Source organism: Thalassophryne amazonica, chromosome 16, assembly GCF_902500255.1.
Source record: "Thalassophryne amazonica chromosome 16, fThaAma1.1, whole genome shotgun sequence".
NCBI lineage: Eukaryota > Metazoa > Chordata > Actinopteri > Batrachoidiformes > Batrachoididae > Thalassophryne > Thalassophryne amazonica.
In genome coordinates, this window is record NC_047118.1 from 75377710 (window position 1) to 75404035 (window position 26326).

At 44.1% G+C, this 26326-nt stretch overlaps 1 protein-coding gene across 1 annotated transcript in view; it reads left to right on the top strand.

Moving 5' to 3' along the window:
- Positions 1–26326, top strand: part of doc2a (double C2-like domains, alpha) — a 221177-nt gene that overhangs the window by 186414 nt on the left and 8437 nt on the right. The window contains exons 8-9 of the mRNA XM_034189703.1: positions 5639–5847; positions 26230–26311. Coding sequence (XP_034045594.1) covers positions 5639–5847; positions 26230–26311 — 291 coding nt within the window. The remainder of the gene's footprint in view (positions 1–5638; positions 5848–26229; positions 26312–26326) is intronic.

The window sequence follows — 26326 nt, forward strand, 5'->3', positions numbered from 1 at the left end:
AAACGTATTTTATGACGCCGCTGTCTCCTCTGACCTTTTGTCACACTGATGATCGTGATCAAAAGATCAGGATCAGAAGACTTCCAAGTTGAACAAAAGAAATCAGACTTTTTATTCCCTCAGATTTCCTGAGTGCGTTTTCTGAAAAGCCTCTGGACATTTTGTTCTTTGAGGCGCTGCACACAAAATAATTCTGTCCTCACAGCTCACAATGATGCATGTAGTCAGACATTTTTGGAAATGTTCTAATGGCTGTGATCCACCTTAATTCATCAAATACAGATAAATAAATAAATACAACAATAAAACAAGTAGCCAAGCTGGTAGCCAAGTAGCCAAGCCAGGCTTTAATTCAGGCTCAGGTCTTTTTCCTGCCTGGCACCTGTGTTCTTTAATCAGTGATCGCACTTGTGTGGTGCATGGCTATCACAGTGCAGCAGAAAGTACCATAGACCACATAAATCCTGCTCTAAAGTTGAGTGCAGCGTTTTGCTCTTGTTTGTACGGTGTAATATTCAGATGCTTCCTCTACAAAGGCCACAGTAATAAATCTTGTTGATTGGGCTCTTTGTTGATTCAACTTCATAATCAAATCCATCACGTCTTGCGGAAATCCACGTGATCACACACGGATGTTGACTGAAATAAATCGGAATTCAGTCACAAGTGTGACATGAGCGCCGTAGTCAGCTCAGCTCAGCTGCACTCTACTCTGTGTTCTTCATGACTTCTTGCTCTCAGATCAGTTCTTCTCATGCTCTTCTTCTGCTGTGTTCTGTGCAGCAGTGAGTGTGATTATCTTGTTAAACTAAGCAATAAGTTCTGACCTTCAAAAATAAGGCCACCTGGAATTAGAAGAAGTTGCAGTTCCTCGACTGGCCACTTGAGACTGACTCCAGAAAGGAGCACATTCCCCCTGAAGCACATGATAAAATGTCCAACTTTAGAACAGAAATCAACATGTTTACAGCCTGGTACTAAAACCATCTTTGGTCTCTTTAGCTAGGTTAATCCTCCATGACATCTACAGGGACGTGAATTTTTTTCAAAATCTCGTATTCCACTGGGCTGTGACTGTTGATGAGTAGCTGGAGACACAAAATTGCAAGAAAATATGCAAATTAGACACAATTTTTTCTTGGAATCAAACTCAATTGGTACTTATGACACATTTGCATATATTGCATGAATGCCACACAAACTCCAAGTGAAATTTGGCCAAACATTTGCATAAATATCATGCAAATGTCACATGACATTTGTGTGACAAAATAGTGAATTTTTGGCACTTGCAAAGGTCATTCAACAGTTATGTGTGTCGATTGAGATTTCTAGACCATATTAATACAGGGCCTCTCCCCAGTCCAGCATTCTTTTTATCATCAAATGTCAAGTGATATGGAACTCAGAGAAGTGCAGAAGCTGCTGGATGAGAACCGCAACCTGGATGAGGACAAGGCTGACAGGCTGAAGGCTGCATGTCTCCTTGCTGCTGCTCTGGTCAAGAAATCCAAAGCAAAAGACAGAGAAAGGAAGGTCAGAAATGAAATATAAAGGAAAGAGTGTGTGGGTGACAGAATGGCTTGTGAAGAGACACAAGTATGGCAACTACAAGCAGCTTGTGAAGCAGTTAAAGAGAGGGATGTCAAGTCTTTCAGGAACTTTTTCAGAATGGACCCTGAGATGTTCAACCAGATGGTGGAAGACCCAACTCCTAGGCTTCAGAAGAAAACAATCAAGCTTCTGTCCCCAAGTCTCAAGCTGGCCGTCACTCTGAGGTTTCGATCCACTGGGGAAACTTACAAGTCTCTGCCTATGGGCTCCAGGTGGCCCCCAACACCACTGTCAGTGTGTTGTGCCAAAATGCATCCAGTCTTTATTACTACTTTAATAAAATTCCAAATTACACAGGGAGTAAGAAATTATGGACTTAGTCAGAGTCCTCTCCCTGAACCCTGCCACCTGGCTCGTGACCACTCTGTGGGGCTGAGGCTGTTGTGGTGAGCGTCTCCAATCAGTCACAGTTTAGTGTCATAGGTTACCATCCCATCACAGAGTTGTCTCACATTTCTTGCAATTCCTGACTCACGGAAACTAAAGTGAAAATGGTTCGAGACGGGTTCAAGATGCCGGTGATCACTTTGTGACTATTTTGAAAGAAAATTTGTTATGCAAAATTTTTAAAACATGTTCAAAAGTCCAGCGACACGAGAGCGAGGCCCTGAAAGTCACTCTTGTTATGCAGTTTCTTTTAAAGCAGATGGCCACTCCCCTCAGTCTGGTCTGCTAGAGGTTTCTTCCTGATACAAGTTTTTTTTTTTGTTCTAGTTTTGTGGATAATGTGCTCAATCCTGGGGTTGGTGTGGTCTAGAATATACTGCGCTGTAACACTTTGAGGCAGAAATTTAGTTGTTTCAGTGATTTTATTAAGAGAGAAACAAATGAATGATCACTAATTATGATCGTTGATTGAGATTATCAATCAGTGAGGTTTGTGGTAAATTCAGGTTTAATATTCACAGTGTTATATTAACTGCTGAGGAAAATCAGCCTCCTAAACTGTTTACTAAATTTGGCTGCTGCTGGAAACAGACTTGATGAAGACAGAAAGAGACAGGAAACGTGCCACAAAACAAAACCATGAGCTAAAAAAGGCTGTAAAGTTCAGTGGAGCTGCAGAGACGGTGACAAATCTGGGTGGGCTGATGCCCGTCAGCGATCATTTCCTTCAGTGCTGAAGTCTCACTGTATGCACAATGGAAGTGGGTCATTGTCGTCGGAGTGTTTGTACAATCCAGAATTTTAAAATGAGTAATATTGATCTAGTGGCTGCTGATAGGTTTGATATTTGCAGATCTTTAACGGGAGGATTTGAAGTGGATCTGTGTTTGGACGGCTTACCTGTCATGGTTGATGTGTTCAGTCTAATGCTGTAGGAAAGTATGAACCCTTCAAACCCCGAGAGTGGTCGTGTGTGTTTGCAGGACTGAGAGTCTCAGCACACTTACATCATATTCTGCAAAGCGCATGAAGAGACACGGTGGAATGGCATAAATAATTAACGAGAGCAGCTGCCTGTAAACACATATTTCTACCTACATCCACCGGGCCCTGCAGACACATTCATCACATATTCCGCACCTTCGAGTGTATCATATCCATTCACGTGTATCATATCCTTTCACGTGTATCATATCCTTTTCAAAATTGTGGTCTGTGCCTTATTTTATGAGATATACAGTACTGTGAAAAAGTTTTAGGCATCACAGCATTATAATAAAAGTTGTGTTTGATGCCCCTTGCTACACTTCCCTTTTTTATTGGTATGTCAACACAAAATGAGTTCCACCAAAAGTGAATGTGTGAGCTATATTTTTTTTATTCCATAATAGTAATAATTTCTTTGTACGTCTACTGGCCAGTAGTCTACTGCACAAACACAGCTGCAAATGATCATGCATTGTTAAAATGATTGTAAAACATAATTACTTCCATTTTCCTTACAATAGTTTTTGAGGTCTTGCGACTTATGTGACTTATATACTGAAAAAATCACACAAGAAGCCATATTATTAATCACATGGCAATAACAAAGGAGACCAAAACCAAAATGAAACAAGAAATCTGGACTTACGTTGACATCATTTAACCGTCGTTCAACTTCGTTCCTGTAGCTGGCGCATCGTCAGAATGTTCAAACTGTTAAAAAATGTGAACGAATCCCAGCGACAACCTGAATTCATCTGTGTTTTGTTTTGCGTTCTGTCTTGCACAAACGTTGACGATATCTGAACGGATCAATAACTAAAGCTCCGACGAGCTGAACGTGACTCATCCACGTGTGAGACGAAAAGCAACGTTTTCATACAGAAACAACAACGGCAAGAACGTTTTATCAACTACTGTAACTATTTACACATGTTCCAGCTGTTTGTGGCTGGCCTGCGTGTGCGCACACGGTTTTGTCAAGAAAATGAGACCCCGAACCTACAGGTGCGGCATATGAGGACAGGGCTGGCTGCACTCGGTCTCACACCCGCCATCGGTCACGTCATCGTGAATGTTTTGTTTTGATTTTGTTTAAAGCATCAAGGTCGCTGTTTGCTTCATTTTTCTTTTGTTAGTTTCGGTTTTGTTTCGTTCTTTTTTGTGCTCTTCATTCACAGGCTTTTCAGTGATGGGAAAAGTGCAGGATCATTCATCCACCTTTTCTCGATGATTTGTGACTTTTTTCTTTCGTTCAGCTATCACCGTGTGACCAGGCCCTGAATAGAACCCAACATTCATATCAATTATCATGAAAGTTGAAATTCATCATACACTTTTATTTATGAATATTTATCAGGTTTTCATACTTTTTAATGCTTTAATGACGGAGTAATGAGCCTAATGTTGGGGTTTGGTTCGGTTGAGTGGTTTGGGGTTCGTTTTGTGTGGTTCCTGTCCCGTGTCCTTTTATGTCCTTTGCACCTGTCCTATTCGGCATCCCAGTGTGTGTGTGTGTGTGTTCTGCATGAGAGTAAGAATGTGAAGATGTGAGCGGGTCTCGTCTGTCCCCCTCCATCCACGTTCGTGTATTTTGCTGTGGCTGAGCTTCTTGCTTCTTCATCGTGGTTCCCATTGGCTTGTGGGATTCCCAGATACTTGTAGCTGTCTTGTATGTCTGCTATCCTGCCTTCTGGCAACTCCACCCCCTCCTTCCGATCACCTTCCCTCTTTTTGCCACATTTATCCAATCCAAATGACATCCCGATATCCTCGCTGTCGAGCCTGGTGAGGTGGATCAGTGAGTTGATGTCTTGCTCACACTTGGCGTACGGCTTGTTGTCATCCATGTACAGGAGGTGGCTGATGGTTACTCCACTCCTTAATTGATAACCATAGCCACTCTTTGTGATGAGTTGACTGAGGGGGTCGAGGCCTATGCAGAACGCGGTGTAACAGTGCATCACCTTGGTATATTCTGCACTTGATGGTGACTTGAGCAATGGCCTCGGAGTTGGCCTCCAGTGACGTCTTCCACAGTCCCACTGAGTTGCTGATGAAGGTCATCAGTGCACTGTTGGACTTGTATAATGCCAAACACTGCAGTATCCATGTGTGAGGCACTGAGTCATAGGCCTTCTTATAGTCAGTCCAGGCTGTGCTCAGATTGGTCTGGGTCTGTCTAGTCATAAGTAATTAATCATTCTTCAAGCTCTATTTGTTTCAAAGCTATTGTAAAAAAAAGTGATTTTCAGACTATTCGATGACTTTAATTGACCTTGACCTCTGGCCTTCATATTAATGTCATGGTTCCAGAGTTATCTGTCTGAAAACACACACACACACACACACACACACACACACACACACACACACACACACACACACACACACACACACACACACACACACACACACACACACACACACACACACACACAGGGGTAAAGACAGGCACAATAATCTCACAATCCTCTCCCCCTCTTGACTAAACTGATGTAATTCATCTAATTTACCCAAAGTATTCTGAATTAACGGATCTAATTGATCTTATTAAGCAAATCTAATTAAAGTGAACTGAATAAATTAATCGAATTGATCTGATTCAATTAATCTGAACAACATAATCTGAATAATGTGACCTTGTCCACAGTGGGAGAAGGAGCAGCTGCACAGTCTGGAGGAGAGAGGTCGCCTTCTCCTCGCTCTGCAGTTTGTGTGTCCAGTCGGCGTGGAGGAAAAAGCTGGAGAAAAAGGAGGAGGTGGTGAAGGTCGCCGTGAGGGTCTGTGTGTGGGTGTGAAACGCTGCGCCCACCTGGCAGCCATGGATGTCAATGGGTTCTCTGACCCCTACGTCAAAATGTAAGAAAGCTGACGCATGCAGAATACAGATCACAGACGGCGACTCTGGTTTTAGTTTTCATTTTAAAAAATGTGGAATGAGAAAGAAAACATCTTTACTTTAAACAGTTAAACATTCAGTATGATTTTTATGATCAGCAAATGAATTCGGCAAAAGTTTTATGTTAGTACACAGGCAGAGAGAACTCATGCAAACACAGGGAGAAGAACAGGGAAGACCACATGAGGATCACCAAGAGGTGCACAGACAGCACCATGGGGAGAACCAGCAAGGACCACAGGGAGGACTCCAAGGAGAACAACACTGAAGACCATGAGAAGCACTGCATGGACAACCAAGGGGAGAAGCACAAGGAAACTGATGGAGAGAACCAGTGAGAGGACCACTGGGAAAACACCAGGGAAGACCGTGGGGAGCACCACTTGGAGAACAACAGGGAGCACCAAGTGGGGAAGCATGGAGAAAGGCATGGGGGAGAACCAGTTAGAGGACCACAGGAAGGATGCCAGGGAGACAGCTCAGTCTCACGTTTTTTTTTTTTTGTGCTCCCGTGACGAAATGAGTCAAATTTTCTGGATGGAGTTTTTTTTTAACTCACTGTTACTAACCCTACTCCTACCCGCAACCCTAACCTTAACCATAACCTAATCCTACTCCCCCCCCCACCCTAACCTTAACCATAACCTAATCCTACTCCTCCCCCCCACCCTAACCATAACCACCACCACCACCCCCACCGATTCACTTTTAATTTCGTGCAGCCATCACGGAATGAATTAGAATGAATTCATGCTGCCGTGATGAAAATGAGGCGCTTTTCGTCACAATATCACGAACCAATAGATTAATGTATATTTTGTGCTGCTGAATCATGACTTGCCGTGAGACTGGGTTGAGGGAGAATAACAGAAAAGACCATGGGGAGCACTACGTGGAGAACCATGGGGAGCATCATGGGAGGAGCATGGGGAGAACCAGCGGATGGACTACAGGGAGGAGCACTGGGAGAACCAGCAGGAAAGCCATGTGGTGGAACACAGGACTCCAAGGATAACAATGGGGAGACCCATAGGGAGGGCTGCAGGCTGAACTATGAGGATAACCACTAGAAAGACTGCAGGGAGAACTATGAGGAGGACCACAGAGAGGACTGCAGATTGAGCTATGTGGAGAACAACAGGTAGGACTGGAAAGATTGATCTCTTTACACTGAAGCATGGTGGTGACAGCCAAGATATCAAAGAAGTGGCTTCAGGACAACCCTGTGAATGTCCTTGAGTGGCCCAGCCAGAGCCCAGACCTGAATCCGATTGAACATCTCTGGAGAGAAATGAAAATGGCTGTGCACCGATGCTCCCCATCCAATGTGATGGAGTTTGAGAGGTGCTGCAAAGAGGAATGGACAAAACTGCCCAAAGATAGGTGCACCAAGCCTGTGGCATCATATTCAAGAAGACTTGAGGCTGTAATTGCTGCCAAAGGTGCATCAACAAAGTACTGGGGAAAGGGTGTAAATACGTAATGTACATGTGATTTCTTAGTATTTTATTTTTAATCAATTTTTTCATGTTGTCATTATGGGGTGTTGTGAGAGGAATTTTGAGGGGAAAAAATGAATTTACTCCATTTTGGAATAAGGCTGTAACATAACAAAATGTGTGAAAAGTGAAGGTCTGTGAATACTTTCTGGATGCACTGTATAGCAGTTTCATACTCATTATATTTCTTAATGGGTGATTTAACTGAACTGTCAGACATATGGAACACTTGAAATCAAACCTGGACTTTTTATCTGCTGACTTACAGTCATACAGACAATTATCCAGTTATGTTTGATGCATTAAAATGAAGGATGATACACATAAAGTTATCTGTTTGAATGTCATTAACAGTAAATTAAACCTGACACTCATTATGACAACCTCATATTTAAAGATTCACATCTAATATGTAGTGGTTTAATCTAGTTTTAAAGGTTTCAATGTTCAGGAGGATGATCCACACTGACCTTTACTCCATAACAAAATGTGAAAAATATACTTTGTGAATACTTTCTAGATGCACTGTACTTAATGCCGTTCATGAGACGAGTATAAACTTGAGCTCTGCTGTTTAATTAACTCAGCTAATTAGTGATGTGGCTGCTAGTAAATATTCGCCATCTGTTTCCCAGCAGAAAGAAAGAAAAATCTCAATCTTAAAGGAAATTAATTCAGTAGCATGTTTGTATGTCAGAAGGAAATGCTGGAGGTCGAAGTGTGCTATTAAAAACTCAGCTTATGTTTCCTCCAGCAAACACAAAGAACAGAGACCAGATCGTTTTGTTCGTTGTCAGAATACAAAAAGAGTCTGATCCACAAGAACTTGACAGCCAGAGAAAGATTAGCCAATTTTGAGTCTGCAGTAAATCTAAAGTCAGCATATGTCAAAGCTATTGATTCAGTGTGATCAATACTCCCTCCAATTAAACATCAGACACAGTTCAGTCAATGAGTCAGCTCTAATTCCAATGCCCGAGTGTCTGCCTTTAGTATCTCCGCACGTCTCCAGAGGACAGAGGTTATGTCATCACTCTGTCAGTCTGAAACATCCTGGCTCTGCTGCGTTAGCAGTGAGTCAACCCAAAATGCAGACAGCAACCAAAATGGGAGGTAAGGTGAATACAAAGGGGATTTATTGTCCAAACACATGAATAAAGTTGAAAATGGTCAAAAACACAATCCATAAAACTCAGGCAGAGGGAGGCAGCGAACAAAATGAGATGAACACAGAGCAATGGAGACAGAAATGGAACACATGGCAAAAACACACAGAGGCACAAGGGATAATCAATATCACGTGAGGAACCAAAATAATCAAGCAACACTTACAACAGGAGGAAAACAAGATGATCAAACACTTACATAAACACGGGGGAAACCAAAGAAGAATCCGGCAACTAAACAGGAAATAGTGCGGGATTAAATACTGAAACATAACTGAACAAACGAGCGACAGGTGTGGAGGGTACAGGAAAAAATGAGGGAGAGCGGAAAACAACACACGCACAAAAACTCACACACACAAGGTGACTCAAAACTCAACAAAACCCCAGGGGTGAGTGGAAGGAAAAACATCATGATAACAACAAAAACCTACATAATAATAATAATAATAACTAAAAATGCCATACTGGCATAGTATGGTACTATGCTTCCTATCTTTAAGGTCATTTTAATAGCAACAGAAGAGGTCTCAGCCTCAACTTTATCTAAATTTTGGGTCTGTGAGTGAAGCTTAGGGCTAGCAGCTGGAGATAACCTTTGTAATTTCTCTGTTTTCCTGTTGATTTACTGCTGATGAATTAACCTTAGGTGTAGTTTTTTCCAGCCAACTGATTCTGCTCTTTTTCTCTCTGTCTGAGGTACGAACAACAGATGGATCTGAACTGGATAGCCCGGATAGACTGTCAAGTGGATGACCTGAGGCGGGTGCTGCATGTTGCAGTCTTCATGTGAAAGTGACCCTGCCGCGGGGACAGGCCCACTGACGGCATGGACGACCCTGCCTGTGGTGCTGACGCCTGTGTGGACTTCTCATCTTTATATTATTATGTTGTGTGATTTTCTATTTTCTGTTTCTTCAGCTTTGTAAAACTTTGGAAAAACTATGTAACTGTTAGAATGGCCTAACCAGTGGGTCACCTCTTTGAGGCCGGTCTGCTTGAGGTTTCTTCCTCAATATCATCAGAGGGAGTTTTTCCTACCACTGTCACCTGTGTGCTTGTTCTAGGGGTTGGTATGGTGTATGGTTAGACCTGTGTGAAGCGCCTTGAGGCAGCTTTGTTGTGATTTGGCGCTGTATAAATGAAATAAATTGAAATTGAATTGAACCACAAAATAACGAAATACAAACCAAGGAAACAAAGGCAGAAAATCAATGTGGAACTCAAAGAAGCAAATAAGTGCAAACACAGGACTGAAACATAATGGCCATAAACACAGGGACACAGACAGGGGACAGATCACAAGGATGACAAAAGAGACAGTGGAAAGAACACAAAGATGACTCACAAAAAGAACACGGACAAAACACGATGACAATCAACACAGGTGGAAAACCACAACAGGCTCTGCCTCTCTTTAAATATCTGCCAACAGAATTTAGAGCATGTATTCCAAGTCGGTTTTCTGGAGTGTGTACCAGAGCATCACTCCGTTCCACAACCCAGGCAAAGTCTGAAGGGAAACATCCAAGATTTCAGATGAAGGAGAATCAGTGCAGATTCCATCCAGCCTCTGGACCAACCAGGGAGTTTAGAAATCCAGTGTGCATGTGCTTTGCGGACTTGGAGAAACTTTATGACCATATCTCATGTGGAAATAGGTCCTTGAAAGGAAAAAGTCCTATAGGATGTGTTAGATAATATCTGTGGTAATTCCTCATTTTATGTTATTGATCAAGTGTTTGTGTTATTTGTTTGGAAGTTTGGAGAGTTAAGGTTCACGTCCATCATATGTGCAGGTTTCAGAAACAGGGAGATCTTCCCCTGTTGGTGAGAGTCAGTAACATTACAAATGTGAGACTAAACCACACCTACTGTGATGCCCAAAAGGTATAAAAAGTGTTGTATGACTCATTTTAGGGGCCTTTCACAAGATGGACACTGTCTGTGAGAGTCCCAGGCCTGGTTTCTAACGTGACCTTTAATAAACTCAAAATGAGGAATACAGTGGTTTGGTTTTTGGTAAGGGGCAGAATCTTACATAAAAGAGCTGGGGGAAATTACAGATGCCCACAGGAAGAACTGGGTGTTGCCTTCTGACTCACTTCTGTCTTCACTCCGCCCGTTAAGATCAAACCCACTTTTCATTTGTCCTCTCGCTTGTGAAAAACACAGCATATTAGAATTCTTTCATTTGAGGCAGCAACTCATTTCAAACACCATTATAACAACGTCAGCTGCAGATCTACAGATCTGAAGCTGTCCTGTAGGTCTGCGACCCTCAGGTGAGCCTGGTTCAAGAAAATCACAAACAGATACCGTGACAAAGCCCAACCCTGACGTGAACAGGCTGACTGATGAAAGCCTCCTTGTGGAGGTTTTTATTTTTTGTGTAATTAGGAGGAGACCCTGGAGTAGAGCCAGAACACTGCAGGGTGTACAAACCCCATGTAGCCTGGGATCTCCTTGGATTCCCCAGAAGGCGATGAAGGTCATGTCTGTTGAGAGAAATATCTGGAAAATCTTAATTAACCTGCTGCCATGGCAACCTGGACCTGACAATTGATTGAAAAATGGACAGCAGAATCTTGGTGCAACCCATTTGGGTGCCCTAAGCACAAATGCTTTGTGGTGCCCCCCTCCCAATATGAACAATAATTCAGAATTTGTCAGTGCAGTTCTCTTTATTTCCAAAATAACTTCTCAATAATCAATATTAAATTGATAGTTATTATTTTAATAATAATGTATTAATGTTTTGAAAACAGACGCAAATAAATAATTTTGCATTAACAATTGCACCAAACATGACAAGAAATAAATATAAAATGTTAAATAAAGAAATACCACCACCATTATTTAAAAAAATGGATTTGTGCAACCACAATAGACTGAACATTGTATTCAACTTTGTAAACACAGAACAAAGTACTGAAGTATTTACCCTAGTAAACATAGTGTTCAGAATAATAGTAGTGCTATGTGACTAAAAAGATTAATCCAGGTTTTGAGTATATTTCTTATTGTTACATGGGAAACAGTAGATTCAGTAGATTCTCACAAATCCAACAAGACCAAACATTCATGATATGCACACTCTTAAGGCTATGAAATTGGGCTATTAGTAAAAAAAAAAAAGTCGAAAAGGGGGCGTTTACAATAATAGTAGTGTGGCATTCAGTCAGTGAGTTCATCAATTTTGTGGAACAAACAGGTGTGAATCAGGTGTCCCCTATTTAAGGATGAAGCCAGCACCTGTTGAACATGCTTTCTCTTTGAAAGCCTGAGGAAAATGGGACGTTCAAGACATTGTTCAGAAGAACAGCGTAGTTTGATTAAAAAGTTGATTGGAGAGGGGAAAACTTATATGCAGGTGCAAAACATTATAGGCTGTTCATCTACAATGATCTCCAATGCTGTAAAATGGACAAAAAAACGCATGGAAGAAAACAGAAACAACCATCAAAATGGACAGAAAAATAACCAGAATGGCAAAGGCTCACCCATTGATCAGCTCCAGGATGATCAAAGACAGTCTGGAGTTACCTGTAAGTGTTGTGACAGTTAGAAGACGCCTGTGTGAAGCTAATTTATTTGCAAGAATCCCCCGCAAAGTCCCTCTGTTAAATAAAAGACGTGCAGAAGAGGTTACAATTTGCCAAAGAACACATCAACTGGCCTAAAGAGAAATGGAGGAATATTTTGTGGACTGATGAGAGTAAAATTGTTCTTTTTGGGTCCAAGGGCCGCAGACAGTTTGTGAGATGACCCCCCAAACTCTGAATTCAAGCCACAGTTCACAGTGAAGACAGTGAAGCATGGTGGTGCAAGCATCATGATATGGGCATGTTTCTCCTACTATGGTGTTGGGCCTATATATCGCATACCAGGTATCATGGATCAGTTTGGATATGTCAAAATACGTGAAGAGGTCATGTTGCCTTATGCTGAAGAGGACATGCCCTTGAAATGGGTGTTTCAACAAGACAATGACCCAAAGCACACTAGTAAACGAGCAAAATCTTGGTTCCAAACCAACAAAATTAATGCCTCGCAGATGTGAAGAAATCATGAAAAACTGTGGTTATACAACTAAATACTAGTTTAGTTATTCACAGGATTGCTAAAAAAAAGCAGTTTGAACATAATAGTTTTGAGTTTGTAGCGTCAACAGCAGATGCTACTATTATTGTGAACACCCCCTTTTCTACTTTTTTTTTACTAATAGCCCAATTTCATAGCCTTAAGAGTGTGCATATCATGAATGCTTGGTCTTGTTGGATTTGTGAGAATCTACTGAATCTACTGGTACCTTGTTTCCCATGTAACAATAAGAAATATACTCAAAACCTGGATTCATCTTTTTAGTCACATAGCACTATTATTATTCTGAACACTACTGTACATGTAAGTGATAATGTGCAAATTTCTTCAGTAAGTAACACATTACTTACTGAAGAAATTTGCACTTACAGTGGCTTGCAAAAGTATTCAGCCCCTCGGTATTTCATGTATTTTAATTTGTTTACGGCATTTCAAATACAAAAAGTAGATCAGGCTTCTCAATATAAAAATTTATAAAATTATCTTCCTTAGACTCTAACTGACAGTAAATCTGTACAATTTGATATAAATTAATTAAAAATATAAAAGCCAAGTAATCAGCCCCTTTGGTATAATACCTGTAAATAATCACTTTAATTGCCAGTTTTCTTCAGACAAGTCAGGAGATGGATACATGAACATATCGAAGTCACTGAATATGTCTTGAACTTTATTTACATCACTTATGAAGAAATACAAACAGTATGGCACTCTATGGTAAATCTGCATGGAGTTGACAGTTCTCAAAAACTGAGTGACTGTGCAAGAAGGAGAAGAGTGAGGAAAGCCACCAAGACACACAGACAGAAATTGTGCATAGTGCATGTTTTGCATTTTGTGTCCCCAGTTATACAGCTTCATGATCACCTCCAAAATGTTTGAAGAGGGGGGAAAGTGTAAACCGATCTTCTTCTTTTTTTAAAACATCTAAACTTTAAGCAGTTAATACGGGGGGAAACATGAAAGTCTCTTCGGTTTGTGAAAAAAAACAGAGAGAGGGAAATAAGTCTGATATAGAAGAGGTGCAGAGATCACCACTCTGTGAAGAATAAAAGTTAAACAGGCGTACTGGAAAACGTGTTTACCCCAAATCACACTGACAGATCGAGTCCAGATTCCAAAAAACAAAACCTCTGCTGCTTCTCTGTTTCATCACAGGAGAGAACGGAGACAGGTGTGAGTTTTTGTCCACTTCTCTGATTATGCTGATCCAGGAGCTTGATATTTTTGAGTGCCCCCACAGGCAACTGGTGCCCTACGTGCAGTGCATGATGAGCGTGTGCAGAACGGTGGCACTGGAGTGGGATCCGGAGCTTAACGGAATTTAGAGAGCGAGTCAGAATCATCAGCTCGGAGCTTGTTAATTTCCTGCAAAAGCCGTGAACGTATCCCTGACAGATAAGACAGAAACATCACGGAGGCTCAGGATTCTTTGCTCTTATTATTAGCTGTTAGCGGCTTGTAGGGAGATGACTGTGATGAAGACGAGGCAGGCCAGCGTGTCATCCCAAACTGCACCTTGCCTTTATTAATTCCCTCATGTCAACTGTTCAAAACCAATCGCAGTGTGTGTCTGCTTCTGAAAGTGATGATGACGTGTTGACACAGCACCTGCAGAGTGAATCTGTGCTGTGATCTATTATTAATTACTGCCTCATTAAAAACACTGAGACCGCAGCAGGAAAATACAACCCCAAATCAGAAAGCAGAGGAAGGATATGGAAAATGCAACAACAACAACAACAAAACAATGATCCTTACATTTACTTTGACTTGTGTTTCAGTGCAGACAGTATGAACCCAAACAGTGGTGGGCACAGCTAAGTTGGTTCCACTCCTCCAGCCAATGCAAAGGAGTCGGTATCGGGTTATTTGGTCACGTGACTTTTAGTCAGGATTCTGACATTTTGCTGATTGGCTGAGACACGCCGCTCTCTGATTGGCTGCAGCCTTTGTTTACAACATAGCACTGGTACCACAGTCTCTGGAGGAGTGGAACCAATTTACATTTTCGGCGGTTACACCACGGCCAATTACAGAGCGTGGCGTGATAGCCAATAGTGGCCGATGTATCAGATGGACCAATCACAGCCATGTTTTCAAAAACACGCTACCAGTCTCTTTGTATAAGAGACTGTGGTACCAGTGCTAGGGCACAGCTAACTGAAAAGTTAGCTTCGATAACCGCTAATCTGCTAACTAAAAAGTTAACTTTTATAACACTAAACCGATAAAAAATTTGCGGAAGTTACCACTAACCACTAAATTTTAGTATTGACTTGGTACACTGTCAGCTACTGATAAGCCAGTTTTGAGATTAAGCACAGGGGCTGCTGGGTAAATTCAAAGGCCATCACAAACACAACACGAACACATGGAAAATTAATAAATAAAAAATAAAACCCCAAACATGGTCATCATCTTTATCAAAAGTAGTAAATTGCAGTATTAGAAGTCACAGTTTATCTCTGTATTATATTTATAAACAGGAACGGCTCACCCGTATTGCGTTCAATGTGACGGGTAAAATCTACACCTCATCTGTCGCTATGAGCTTCCTCACTGAAGAAAACCCACAAAAGTTTTGTCTTGACATAAAATATAGCAATAAGTGTCTTTTCACTTTAAAAAAGTAAAGATTTGCATTGGCACGCTGTCATTAAAGTAGACACCCTGTTAATTTATGCTACGGGAGCTCATCTTGACAGAACACCGGTGCTGCTGTCATCGCTCTCCCATCTTTTATTGTGAAATAATGCTGAATTTATGTGGAAATGATTGTTGTACCAAAGCTTCAGATATTTGGCGATGAGATAGATGATGACTGGGGTGCAGTTTTAAGGAGAAACGAGACGATAATGTGTGAATTCCTGCTGACGCTCAGAAATGACACATGCACAGTGAAGGCAGGGAGAGTGCTCAGAAGAGGGAGGGTGGAGCTCCTCACTGAACTCTATATAAAACTGGATCGCTCATTGGCCAATTTTTTTTAAGCAAACCGGCCGCAATATTACCACTCCGATGTCCCGCTCCTGAACGCTCCTTGCTATTGCTCTTTAATGAGTTGCATGCAACGTTATTCTTTGTAATTTTGTTAAAAATACCTTCATGTGCAACTATAAACTGCACAAATTGCCAGATCAAAGGCTGTGAACGAACAATTCATCTGTCAGTATGATTGAAATGGGAAGTAATGAACAGTAATTTGAAGAGTTCTAGCCCTTGTTCCATCATATAGGCAAAGATAATAATAATAATAATAATAATAATAATAATAATAATAATAATAATAATAATAATAATAATAAGTGGCTTATTAACATGTGTGGCCACATGTTTTGTGTTGGATGAACTATTTTAAGACATTTATTAGGTCTATTTGTGCATAGTTTCGGAGCTTTAGGTGTTGTTGCTACGAGCTTTATTACTTATATTAGGCTGAAGCTCATAGAGCTGTGTGTAATAAATATTGTCATTGCAGGGAAAGCTAACTCTCCTGTAGCTAGTTAAGTGGCGTTTTATTCTTTTAGTGCAACTATTTGAAAAAAAATCAACTATTTATGTGTTATTCATCATGACTTTTGTTATCCATCCATTTTTGTTCATGATATGGTACCAATACACACACACACACACACACACACACACACACACACACATATATATATATATATATATATATATATATATATATATATATATATATATATATATATATATATATATATATACAGTGAGGAAAATAAGTATTTACCTGTATTTTATACCTGTATAAGACACCTGTTCACACACTCAATCAATCACACTCCAACCTATCCACCATAGCCAAGACCAAAGAGCTGTCTAAGGACACCAGGGACAAAACTGTAGACCTGCACAAGGCTGGGATGGACTACAGGACAACAGGCAAGCAGCTTGGTAGAAGACAACAACTGTTATGATTATTTATTAGAAAGTGGAAGAAACACAAGATGACTGTCAATCTCCCTCGGTCTGGGATTCCATGCAAGATCTCACTTTGTGGGGTAAGGATGATTCTGAGAAAGCTCATAACTACACAGGAGGACCTGGTCAATGACCTGAAGAGAGCTGGAACCACAGTCACAAAGATTACATTAGTAACACATGCTGTCATGGTTTAAAATCCTGCAGGGCAGCAAGGTCCCCCTGCTCAAGCCAGCACATGTCCAGGCCCATTTGAAGTTCACCAGTGACCATCTGGATGATCCAGAGGAGGCATGGGAGAAGGTCTCGTGGTCAGATGAGACCAAAATAGAGTTTTTTGGAATCAACTCCACTTACCATGTTTAGAGGATGAGATCAACCCCAAGAAAACCATCCCAACCGTGAAGCATGGGGGTGGAAACATCATACTCTGGGGGTGCTCTTCTGCAAAGACTGCACCATATTGAAGGGAAGATGGATGGGGTCATGTATTGCGAGATTTTGGCAAACAACCTCCTTCCCTCAGTAAGAGCATTAAAGATGGGTCATGGCTGGGTTTTCCAGCATGACAATGACCCCAAACACACAGCCAGGGCAAATAAGGAGGGGCTCCGTAAGAAGCATTTCAAGGTCCTGGAGTGGCCTGGCCAGTCTCCAGACCTGAACTCAATAGAAAATCTTTGGAGGGAGCTGAAACTCCAAACCTTAAAGATCTAGAGAAGATCTGTATGGAGGAGTGGACCAAAATCCCTGCTGCAGTGTGTGTAAACCTGGTGAAAATCTACAGGAAACGTTTGACCTCTGTAATTGCAAACAAAGGCTACTGTACCAAATATTAACATTGATTTTCACAGGTGTTCAAATACTTATTTGCAGCAGTAACATACAAATACATGTGTATGATTTTAGGGTTTACAAATGTTTTTTGACTGTTAAACTTTACTCACTTTACCAGCAAAAAAGTGTTAGCAGACTGAAAGTTAGCAGACCTAAATTTGGCAGAAGCTAATTGGTCCACTGATGGTTTTCAAAGTTAGCTGAAAAGCTAACCCGCTAACAAAAGGTTAGCTTCACTAATTAGCGGTTCGCGGAATTGCGCCCACCACTGAACCCAAAATATTTCATGTTTTGTCTAATCAACTTCATTTCTTTTGTTAATATACATCCATTCAGGCCTGCAACACATTCCAAAAAAAAGTTGGGGTGGGGACAATTTATTCTAAATATAAAAATTCACTCATTATAGACTTTTGTGGATGTAAGTGGAGAAACTGTTGGAAAGGTGTCGTGACATGGACCCACAACAGGGGGCGTTAATGAACGGACAATGGATAAGCCAAAGTAACAATTTAATGTTGCGAATCGCACAACGAAATACAGACAATAACAATAATGTGGATTGTCAATTATACACAAGGTGACGTGTGGGCAGGCTCGAAGATAGAAGACGTCTGGCGAGAGAAAAGGATCCGCAGTGAAGCTAAAGCTGCCAGCTTCACTGCGGCCAGACTGAGGACTTTGAGGATGGGAAACGGTCCAATAAACCTGTCCCACACAGCTTCCACCACCAACGGATCTGAAGAACACCGGAGCCGCCAAGCCCTGTGCCCCAGGTGGCCACTGTCTTCAGCAGTCAGACCCGGTACTGCTGGCAGAAAACAGAAACAGTTAATGGTGGGTGTGTGAATACACACCCAGCAATCGTGTAAAGCTTAGTTCCTCCAGGAGGGAAAACCTCCACCTCCAGATACAGAATCACCCGTGCAGCTCCTGTCAGTCACTTCCCTGGAAGGAGTGAGAGGGGAAGACGTCGCGCTCACACTATCCGCCAATCCAGCTTCAGACTGTCACCACAGGAAAACGGCTGCACACAGAACAATATTCAGTCTCAGAAAATTCACAGCAGAGAAGGTTACCTGGAACGGTAGCTGATTTCTCAGCAAGGAGGTGGAGTTGCAGTCCGGCTTATATGGTGATGAGTTGAACGAGTGACAGCTGGTGCTGATAAGTGACAGCTGTCACTCCCAGCGGCTCCGACGCCCTCTCGTGCTTGAAGCCCGCACTCCAAGCAGGGCGCCATCTGGTGGTAGTGGGCCAGCAGTACCTCCTCTTCAGCGGCCCACACAACAGGACCCCCCCCTCAACGGGCGCCTCCTGGTGCCCGACCAGGCTTGTCCGGGTGCCGGTTGTAGAAATCGGCCAGGAGGGCCGGGTCCAGGATGAAGCTCCTCTTCACCCACGAGCGTTCTTCAGGTCCATACCCCTCCCAGTCCACCAGATACTGGAACCCCCAGCCCTTACGACGGACGTCCAGGAGCCGACGCACGGTCCATGCCGGCTCCCCGTCGATGATCCGGGCAGGAGGCGGTGCGGGGCCAGGGGTGCAGAGTGGTGAGGTGTGATGAGGTTTGAGATGCGACATATGGAAAACCGGGTGGATCCGCAGTGAAGCTAAAGCTGCCAGCTTCACTGCGGCCAGACTGAGGACTTTGAGGATGGGAAACGGTCCAATAAACCTGTCCTTGAGTTTCTGTGATTCCACTTGATGTGGGATGTCCTTTGTCGACAACCACACCTCCTGCCCGGGCTGGTATGCAGGGGCCGGGGAACGCCGGCGGTCTGCATGGGCCTTGGCCCTCATCCGGGCCTTCAACAGGGCAGAACGGGCAGTCCGCCACACCCGGCAGCACCTCCTGAGGTGGGCCTGGACTGAGGGCACACCGACCTCCCCCTCCACGAGTGGGAACAATGGGGGCTGGTACCCCAAACACACCTCAAACAGGGAGAGGCCGGTGGCAGACGACACTTGGCTGTTGTGGGCATACTCGATCCAGGCCAGATGGTTGCTCCAGGCCATTGGGTGCGTGAAGGTCACGCAGCGGAGGGCCTGCTCCAGCTCCTGGTTAGCCCGCTCTGCCTGTCCGTTTGTCTGAGGGTGATACCCGGACGAGAGACTCACGGTGGCCCCCAGTTCCCTGCAGAAACTCCTCCAGACTTGGGAAGAGAACTGAGGACCACGATCCGAGATGATGTCCGCTGGTATCCCATGCAGACACACGACGTGGTGGACCAGGAGGTCTGCCGTCTCCTGGGCGGTCGGGAGCTTCAGGAGGGCCACGAAGTGGGCCGCCTTGGAGAACCGGTCCACTATCTAGAGGATGGTGGTGTTGCCCTGGGACGGCGGGAGGCCCGTGATAAAGTCCAGGCCGATGTGGGACCAGGGGCGGTGAGGCACCGGTAGGGGCTGGAGGAGTCCCGAAGTCCTCTTGTGGTCGGCCTTGCCCCTGGCACAGGTGGTACAGGCCTGGACGTAATCCCGGACGTCGGCCTCCATAGATGCCCACCAGAAGTGCTGCTGGACCACTGCCATGGTTCTGCGCACCCCAGGATGACAGGAGAGCTTGGAACCATGACAGAAGTCCAAAACCACAGCTCTGGCCTCTGGTGGGACGTACAATTTGTTCCTCGGGCCGGTCCCCGGGTCCGGGTTCCGTGTCAGGGCCTCCCGGACGGTCTACTCCACGTCCCAGGTAAGGGTGGCCACGACAGTGGACTCGGGGATGATGGTCTCTGTTGGGTCCGACAACTCGGCCTTGGCTTCCGCTTCGTGCACCCGGGACAGGGCATCCGATCGTTGGTTCTTGGTCCCGGGGCGGTATGTAATCTGGAAGTCAAGGCGCCCGAAGAACAGTGACCAGCGGGCTTGCCTGGGGTTCAGCTGCTTGGCGGTCTGGATGTACTCCAGGTTCCGATGGTCCGTGAAAACTGTGAAGGGCACCGTCGCTCCCTCCAACAGGTGTCTCCACTCTTCAAGAGCCTCCTTCACCGACAGGAGTTCCCGATTGCCGACGTCATATTCCAGCCGGGGTCAACCTGCGGGAAAAATAGGCACAAGGGTGGAGAACCTTATCGGACTCCCTGCTCTGGGACAGCACGGCTCCTATCCCTGAGTCAGAGGCATCCACTTCAACTATGAACTGGCGATTAGGATCAGGCTGCACCAGAACTGGTGCAGACGAGAACCATCGTTTCCACTCCCTAAACGCGGCTTCGCACCGATCCGACCAGGTGAAGGGGACTTTAGTGGAGGTCAGGGCAGTCAGGGGGCTCGCTACCTGACTGTAACCCTTAATGAACCTCCTGTAGAAATTTGCAAAACCGAGGAACTGTTGCAGCTTCCTGCGGCTTGTTGGTTGGGGCCAATCTCTCACCGCCGCAACCTTGGCCGGATCAGGGGCGACGGAGTTGGAGGAGATGATGAACCCCAGGAAGGACAAAGAAGTACGGTGGAACTCACACTTCTCGCCCTTCACAAACAACCGGTTCTCCAATAACCGCTGCAGGACCTGACGTACATGCTGGACATGAGTCTCAGGGTCCAGAGAAAAGATGAGGATATCGTCTAGATATACGAAGACAAACCGGTGCAGGAAGTCCCGCAAGACATCATTAACCAATGCTTGGAACGTCGCGGGGGCGTTAGTGAGGCCGAACGGCATGACCAGGTACTCAAAGTGACCTAAGAGGGTGTTAAATGCCGTCTTCCACTCATCTCCCTTCCGGATCCAAACCAGGTGGTATGCATTCCTAAGATCGAGTTTGGTGAATACTTGGGCTCCATGCAGGGGCGTGAACACCAAATCCAACAGAGGTAATGGGTATCGATTACGAACCGTAATCTCGTTCAGCCCCCTGTAATCGATGCATGGACGGAGTCCGCCGTCCTTCTTACCCACAAAAAAGAAACCTGCACCCATCGGGGAGGTGGAGTTCCGGATCAACCCAGCAGCTAAGGAGTCCCGGATGTAGGTCTCCATTGATTCACGTTCCGGACGTGAGAGGTTGTACAGCCTGCTGGACGGGTACTCAGCGCCCGGGATCAAATCGATGGCGCACGTACGGTCGGTGCGGGGGAAGAGTGAGTGCCAGATCTTTGCTGAAGACGTCAGCAAGATCATGGTACTCCTCCGGCACCGCCGTCAGATTGGGGGGGACTTTGACCTCCTCGTTAGCTGTCACACCGGGTGGAACTGAGGATCCTAAACATTCCCGGTGGCAGGTTTCGCTCCACTGCATCACAACCCCAGACGGCCAATCAATCCGGGGATTGTGCTTCACCATCCATGGAAACCCTAAAATCACTCGGGAGGTAGAAGGTGTTACATAAAACATGATCTCCTCCCTGTGATTCCCAGACACAACCAATGTCACGGGCTGTGTCTGGTGTGTGATTAATGGAAGAAGGGTGCCATCTAGTGCCCGTACCTTCAAAGGTGAAGGCAGAGCCACCAGAGGGAGCCCTACTTCCTTTGCCCATCTGCTGTCCAGCAGATTCCCTTCCAACCCCATGTCTACTAGTGCTGGGGCGTGAAGGGTTAAATCCTCACTTAGGATCGTGACTGGGATTGGTGCAGATTTACGGGGTTTCCCCGTGTGGGTATTGTGACCCACCCTTAGCCCAGTCTCTAAGGATGGGTGCTGCTGTTTTGACCGTTTGGGGCAGTTTCTCTGCGTGTGCTCAGTTGAGCTGCAGAGAAAACACTCCTCCTCTGTCTCTGATCTGATCGCCTTTTGGCCCTGCTCGTCTCCATAGCAACGGCAGCAGGGGGAGCTGTCGTCACGTGGAGAGCCCTGGCTGTGGAGCGTGGGGAAGACGGCTCCCTTTCGGACCCGGGAGGAAGAGGGACGGCTTGTGCCTGACTACGCCCTTCATCTCGCTCCCGTCGGTGTTCTGTTAATCGGTTGTCCAACCGTATAACCAGGTCGATAAGCCCATCTAAATCCCATGGCTCGTCCTTCACCACCAGGTGCTCCTTAAGGACCAGAGACAGTCCGTTTACAAAGGCGGCGCGGAGCGCAACAGCATTCCAGCCGGCTCGCGCTGCCGCGATGTGGAAGTTGACTGCATACTTAGCTGCGCTCCGGCACCCCTGTCTTATCGACAGCAGCACGCTTGAAGCGGTCTCGCCTCTATGAGGGTGGTCGAACACTTGTCTGAACTCCCTCACAAACCCAGCGTATGACGGGCGGTGAGAGCCTCCATCCTCCGATTGAGAATCACATTCCGCTCGGTGACTAAGTCCAACCGAGCAGTGAAAGTGGTTAAGATTTGCTGCAGCTCATCTAACACGCCTCCTGCTGATGCCTGTTCACCTTGCTCTTCCATTGGCTGTTCAAGCGATGGTTGACGCCCCTCGGGATCCATGACGCTGGCCGAGAAATCCTGTTGGGAAGGTGTCATGACACGGACCCACAACAGGGGGCGTTAATGAACGGACAATGGATAAGCCAAAGTAACAATTTAATGTTGTGAATCGCACAACGAAATACAGACAATAACAATAATGTGGATTGTCAATTATACACAAGGTGACGTGTGGGCAGGCTCGAAGATAGAAGACGTCTGGCGAGAGAAGAGCCGGATCCCACACAGCTTCCACCACCAACGGATCTGAAGAACACCGGAGCCGCCAAGCCCTGCGCCCCAGGTGGCCACTGTCTTCAGCAGTCAGACCCGGTACTGCTGGCAGAAAACAGAAACAGTTAATGGTGGGTGTGTGAATACACACCCAGTAATCGTGTAAAGCTTAGTTCCTCCAGGAGGGAAAACCTCCACCTCCAGATACAGAATCACCCGTGCAGCTCCTGTCAGTCACTTCCCTGGAAGGAGTGAGAGGCGAAGACGTCGCGCTCACACTATCCGCCACTCCAGCTTCAGACTGTCACCACAGGAAAACGGCTGCACACAGAACAATATTCAGTCTCAGAAAATTCACAGCAGAGAAGGTTACCTGGAACGGTAGCTGATTTCTCGGCAAGGAGGTGGAGTTGCAGTCCGGCTTATATGGTGATGAGTTGAACGAGTGACAGCTGGTGCTGATAAGTGACAGCTGTCACTCCCAGCGGCTCCAACGCCCTCTCGTGCTTGAAGCCCGCACTCCAAGCAGGGCGCCATCTGGTGGTAGTGGGCCAGCAGTACCTCCTCTTCAGCGGCCCACACAACAGAAACTGCACATAGTGCAACTTCTGTCAGGTGTATCACCAGTTACACAGCTTCCCCATGAAATGGTACAAAGGACATGGACATGAAACAGCAGCATTATCGTCATTATTGATCATTTCTTAGTAGACAGATTAGATCAGTAAGACAGACAATCAGACAGGTCAATACATAACATCCTGTAGATCAAGTTTTTCATATTAAATTTGATTATTTTTACTCAAATTCATTTGAATAAATTTATATGGAATTAATGTGATTTTCCCCTATTTGAATAAGCGTGTTCAGAAATTGAATGGATGAATTATTAAGGTGATCGGTGTTCATTTTCACTCATCTCCACCTCATGTTTATTTCTCTGGCTAAAGCACAAAGTTCTTTCTCTACAGATAATATTTCTGGTTCTCAGATGTGGATTTGTTTGGTATCAGTGGAAACAGTGTGATACTCGTTAAACCAGCCTACATTTCCATAAATTTGTTATTAGACCAATCAGGTGTCACTTTAAGAGTCTGTATCTTTATGGGCCTTTCACACTGAACATGTCGGAAGCGTCAAATGCATTAAAAATCTGTCTAAAAAGCATTATTTTCAATGACACGTGTTGCTTTTTAGATGCGTCAGACGCGTCGCGTCAAAAGCCGAGCTAAACCGATGCTTCTAACGGGAGCGTGCATTGCCGCTTGTCGGCAGGCTGACGCGGTCAAAGTTCAATTCAATCCAACTTTCAACGCTCTAAGTTGTAACGTAGCTTCGCGCTGTCCAATAGGAACAATGCGTCGGGCCAAAACATGGAAGACTAGTGGCAGAAACCACTGATCTCTACAAAATGGATTGGTGCAGAAACCACTGATCTGTACAAAACAAACGTGTCTGAAGAAAAATCCTTGGAAATGTTTTTTGTTGTTGTTGTTTGTTACCTCAGAATTTCTGGTTACTGTCAAAAAAAAGTTTAGAACACTTGTAATTAAAATAGCTAAATAAATCAATAAACGGTTCTTTAGAAACCTTTCATCTGTAAATTAAAACCGCCTGTTATTTCAGATTAGATAATTTCTTGTTTAACATAAGGAACCTTGGACATTTATTTTTACACAAATAAAATAACATGGAAATTTGTACCTTTTTTTAAGTCTGGTAGATTATTTATATCTCATTTCAACCAGAAAAACAGACACTGCAAATAAATACAAATGTTTATTATAAATGCAACAGGAAATCATTTAACAATGACAGCAGTGTGATTGTAGAGTAGGATTTCTGTGACATAAACCTCATGATGATTTTTTTAATAGTCATTTCAACTTGTAATTTTGCCAAAATATGTAATTGCCTTTAATGTTGTTATCAGGACAGAGTCATTTCTAAAATATGAATTTGAGCGCAATAAGTGGAGAGCTTCTACCGGTGCAAATGTCTTTTGACTTTGATTCATGGACATTTTTAATGATCTGTTCATTTATTGTTAAAATATAAAATGAAACAGCTTTTTAAAAAATAATAAAATAGTTGCTGTTGAAAGAGCCTTTTATTTAGAAGCAGGTAATGTTCTGCTGGATTCTCGGGACCAGATGAAGGTCTGTTCTGCAGCTTTGAACTCTGGTGGTGTTGCTGAAGACAATTTTGTCCTATTTTGAAGAGCAGAGATGTTTTCTTTCGACTGGACTTCATGGTGTTCAGCTCATCAATGGAAGTTTGGTTGTCTGCACAGCAAATGTTCCTGATTGGGACAAATAAAAATATTTCTTTAAATATAAAGAAACACTAAACAGTTATATATAAAAAAGAAAAAAAATGAGAAAAAAAAAAAAAACGATGGAAAAAATGCCCGAAAAAAAAAGTTATTTAAAGTTGAAATTTGTGGTCTCCGAAAAAAGCTGTAGCTTTATTTGATAAAAATAAGAAAGACTGAACCATTTACAAATTAAAGCGTTCACGCAGATCAACTGTGCTAAAAAGCTAAGCTAACGTTAGCCGATCAATAAACCTTCACAGCAGTTCAGTAAACCTCACGTTTTATTTTTACATTATTCTCACCTCGATAAAGCTGCAGGACTAAACTCCGTTGGGCAAACTGGGACTTCGCATATATCCAAAAAGTGGGAGATTTCAGACTGAGTGGGTTTGCTCCATCACCCCGGCTGCCTGCCTCGGTCTGCCCAGGAATGATGCCTGAAGGTCGGCTTCTCCGTGCGGGTCGGCCCGCTGTCACGGTTCGATCGATATCCCACCAAGTCGTCAGTCCTCCCTCAGTCGGCGTCACTTGGAAAAGTAGCTGAAAAAAGCTTCTCCCAGCAGGGTGATGGGAGAATCGTTCTACTGCTGTTTTTTAAAGCTTTTTTGTGGTTCAGATAACACAAATTCAAGATGGCGATCGCTGAACTTTTTTGAGGTTGTGGAAACAGCCAGAGTGTGACGTAGCAATCTCTGCCCTCTTGCCGCTTCCGAAGCGAAGCGTCTGGCATCACGCGCCAAACGCGTCAGACGCGTTGGGAACGCATCCGACGGATTGGAAGGCATTGACGGATTGGCCTGACGTATTCAGTGTGAAAGGCACATTACTGGGAAATCTGTTTAATTTGAAGCAAGATTTTTATGATTTTCCTTCTTTTCTGTTTCTAAAATCAGATATCTGAAGCCAGACATACAGAAGAAATCCAAGCACAAAACAGCAGTGATTAAAAAAACCCTCAACCCAGAATTCAATGAGGTAAGACTCCTAAGT